Source organism: Mesoplodon mirus (assembly GCF_964341445.2).
Source record: "Mesoplodon mirus genome assembly, chromosome: 4".
Lineage (NCBI taxonomy): Eukaryota > Metazoa > Chordata > Mammalia > Artiodactyla > Ziphiidae > Mesoplodon > Mesoplodon mirus.
The window spans coordinates 50,633,718-50,637,752 of record NC_138979.1 but is presented as its reverse complement, the minus strand read 5'-3'; the positions used below and the strand labels follow the sequence as shown (position 1 = coordinate 50,637,752).

The 4,035-nt window shown below is 57.0% G+C and overlaps 1 protein-coding gene across 1 annotated transcript; it reads right to left on the bottom strand.

Annotated features, from left to right (window-relative positions):
* Positions 1–1,781: 1,781 nt before the first annotated feature.
* FOXB1 (forkhead box B1) lies at positions 1,782–2,909 on the bottom strand (the record flags this gene model as incomplete). Its single annotated transcript, XM_082618176.1, has 1 exon — positions 1,782–2,909. Exon 1 carries the CDS (start codon positions 2,757–2,759, stop codon positions 1,782–1,784), a length of 978 nt encoding a protein of 325 aa, XP_082474302.1. The 5' UTR covers positions 2,760–2,909.
* Positions 2,910–4,035: the final 1,126 nt, after the last annotated feature.

Sequence of the window (4,035 nt, the reverse complement as noted above, 5' to 3'; positions counted from 1 at the left end):
TACATATAGAGTTACTCGTTTTTCATTAACAGTTTTTCTTGTAGCACCACACCTGTGCACCTGATCTATACTGGAAATAGTTTGTTTCATCTTTCTCTCTGGGCAAATATCTTCAAGAGTCCATCTGCGTAATTTCTTCCCAGTCTGCAAGTGCATAAGAGGAGGTTTGTTTTAAAAATAAGTTATGAAAAAGATAAACTACTCAGACAATGTATTGCAGAAAGCATGCTTAGAGAAGCAGTGCATTTATCTTTGGTAAAGTTACTGTTTGTAGAAACTCTTCAAAAACACACGAAACTAAAATTTGCATTTACATATTTTAATGAGAAAATATTATTTGGACTAGGTTCATAATTTAACGTAGACACCTTTTAAAAATTCTTTGTCTTAAAACAGGCATGCTGGGAACAAGAACATCAATATTTTAAATGCCATGCTAATTCTGTACAGGGAGGGAGAAAAATGAAAGGTAAAAATTGTACAGCTCTGATGACACTACAACTTTTTTTGTAACTTAAGCAGGTCACACCAGAACAACAGTTCATTTTCCAGCAAATTACCTAAGACTCTAAAGGAATATAGCAAACAAAAGTGCATTTTACACAGTGTATAATCATTCCTATTCACAAGCATTTACATCTCTTTGCAGCCCTTTAGCTTCTCGGAAAAGTTCTTGTAGCAAACAGAAAGGCTTGTCCATGGGAGACCTATCCGGTGACACCTCCTTCATGTTACCAGTCAGCTTATCTAAGTTCTTCTAGGGTTGCCCTTGATGCTTTCTTAGTTTGGACTTATTTCATTTTCTTCTTTCTTTTTTTCCTTCCAGCAATAAAATAAATAGCTCAAAAGGTCTCTAAGTAATCGGAAAGTTAACATCCCAATTAACTTTCTCATCCCCCCTTTCCCTCCCCTAAACCTGGCCAGAAATGCAGAGTAAACATTCACATTACAACAGGTACTTGTAAAGTGGGCTTTTGCCCGCTCGCCCGCCAAGCACTACAGATTCAAGTTCACTGTTTACGTTTTACTGGGCGCATTGTAAACATACAAGGTTGACTTTTAGTTTTATTTCGCTTGTGTAGAGGACAAACGTCCCCTTCCCAGGTTGGTAGCCTCTTCCCTACACTCCCAGCGCCTGGAGCCTCTGTCAGGAAACAAAACCCCAAACAAGAAAACTCCGCAGAAGCCGGGGAGGCAGGGCCGTTACTTTGGGAGGTTGTGGTCCGCCCAGCCCCTGCCGGATGGGCGGAGGCGAGTAGGGTAGGAAGCCAGTGGTCCCTTTTCGCGGCAGATTTCCAAGACGTAAACAGAGATCTGGCTCTCCGCTGTGCGTCTGCAGCCCTCAGGGAAGATCTGTTCCGGGAAACCTCCGAGGCGGTTTCTCAGGGCTTGGAACTAACGGCGCCGTGTCCGAAGCCTCGAGGATCCGGGCCGAGCTTAGACGTTCCCCTCTCCGAGACTGCGGGAGGCAGGGATTCCCCTGCCTCTTCAGTGGGAGAGGGATTTCGGGGGCCCCGGGAATAGGACGACTTGGCTCAGGTGCCCCCTGCCTAACCCCTCTTGGGGGCGAGGACAACTCCCACGCGCCTCCAGGCCCATCTGCAAGTTTATGTTGCGTCTCCTGGGTCCAGAACAGAGTTCTCATGGGGGAGAGGGGGTTGGCCGAAGGTGAACTGGACAAGTTAGGGTGGCGGTCCCAGATGGGGAGGGCAGGACTGGGAGCCAGGGAAGGCGAGTGAGCTCCGGGGAGGGGAACAAGACTGGGCGCCGGCCTCTGCGGGTCAGTGCACCGCCACTGAGTGCAGGGCGGAGGCCGGGCTGGTGAGCGTTTCGCTGGGAGTGGCGGGGCTGCTTTGGCTGGTGGCTGTTTGAGAGGACGTGGGGCTGAGCGAGGGCGGCGAGTTCGAGAGCAGGGTGGGGATGGGCGCAGGCAGCGCGGGCAGCGCGGGCACTGCGGCCGGCGTGGGCTTAATGGGCACGGGGATGGCGGGCAGCGTCTGGCCCGCTGCGTGGCACAGAGGCTTCAGCGGCACGCCGTAGGCGCTGTAATCGCCACTAGCCATGGAGATGGGGGTGGCCGAATCGATCATGCCTGCCGAACCGTACACGTGTGGCCAGCCAGTACCCAGCGAGCTGCCCATGGTAGTCAACTGGTTGGGGAGCGGGTAGGCGGCGGGCACGGGCTGCATGGCGGAGAAGGCCAGTCCCCCAGGCATCTTGTACTCGCGCGCGATGATATTCTCGATGGCGAAGGGATGCTTGAAGCCCGAGGGCTGCGCCACGCCGCCCAGGTTATAGGCGGCGGCGGGCATCTGCGGCAGGTGCGTGCCGGAGGCCGCCAGCGCGCTGAGGCGCAGCTTGGCCTGCTGCTGCAGGTACTGCGCCGCGTCAGCGGGCTTGCTGGGCGCCAGGTGGTCCGACTTGAGCACCTTGAAGCGCTTGCGGCGCCTCAGGAAGCTGCCGTTCTCGAACATGTCCCCGCAGCTGGGGTGCAGCGCCCAGAAGCTGCCCTTGCCGGGCTGGTCCGGCCGCCGCGGTATCTTGATGAAGCAGTCGTTGAAGGAAAGGTTGTGGCGCAGGCTGTTCTGCCAGCGCTGCGTGTTCTCCCGGTAGTAGGGGAAGCGGTCCATGATGAACTTGTAGATCTCGCTCAAGGGCAGCATCTTTTCGGGCGAGCTCTGGATGGCCATGGCGGTCAGCGAGATATACGAGTAGGGCGGCTTCTGGTCGCTGTACGTGTTGCGGCCGGGCCGAGGCATCTTCTTCTTTGCCCCTTTCTAGCTCTGGGTCCGCGCGGGCCTCCTCGGATCTGGGAAGGGGGAAGATAATGGGGGGAAGGACGTGGATGCACAGACACCGCGAGGTCAGCCAGGCCGAGAATAGACTTCGGGGGTGGCGAGTAGGGGACTTCGGCGCCGGATCAGCCAGCGCCTGAGCTCTTTAGCCAGCAACTTTGCGTGTCGAGTTGGGGGCGGCCAGGGGGCGCGGCAGGGGAAGCCCGCGAGCGGCGCGATGGTAGCCTGGAAGTAAGCCCGGACCGGGAGCGGGGACTGGGGGTAGGGATGCAACCGAGAGCGGCTCACCTTAAAGTTGCCCCAAGTTGCGCGTCCGCATCCGGGATGGCGCTGCTGCTCGCCGAGTCCCTCCCGGCGCGCAGCCGGGGCGCAGTGTCCTGCCTCGGCTGGGCTCCACTCGTTCCTGAGCTCCGCAGCTCAGACCCGCAGCGCCCCGCGCCGCCCGTTCCGTGGCGCTTCTGGCCGTGAGCTCCGCGGGCGGCCGAGCTCGGCGGCAGGGTCCCGGCGCGGACAGTGGCAGCGGTGGCCTCGCGGCTCCGGAGGGCGCTGCTGTGGGCTCCGCGGCTCCACTGAGCTAGGTGGCTGCCTCCATGTCCTCCCTCGAACCATCTGATAGTTTTAAGCGGTGACAGGAGCAGAAAAGACCCCTGTAGCGGCGCTTCATTAATGTGCCACTTCTTAGCTATCATATGACAATCGCCTTGGGGGAGGAGGAAGAGGAGGGGGAGCGGGGGATGCAGAGGGAGGGGACTGAGCGAGAGGGGAGAGCCTGGCCAGCTCTGATTTCTTTCACACCTATTTACATGGACACCTTGGCCAATAGGAATCACTTCCAGCTCCAGACTGGGCGAGGGGGAAGAGCCTCGGCCACCGGCCGGGAGCAGGACGCGCGGGCCGGGGTGCGCGGTGTGAAGGTATGAGGAGGCGCCGGCCGCGGAGCAGGGATTCAGGCGACCACTCGCATTCACAGACCGAGCCGCTGCGCAGATGATGTTTGACATGGAAATTGCTTGGCCGGGGTATTTCGTTTCCTCTGCGGTGTATCGGGTTTGTATTGTTAGCTAACTTCAGGCACGGCTTTCCCCTGAAGCTGACCCTTTTCCTGCTCTTGGCATTACCCGGGGCTGGTTGCATGGGTTATTGTAATGAAAATACACCCTTCCTCCACTCCTCCAAGAGGCAGGTCAAAGTTTGATTTGACCTTCCTAGGCTGCTGCCTTAGCCCGGCACAGTGGGTGTG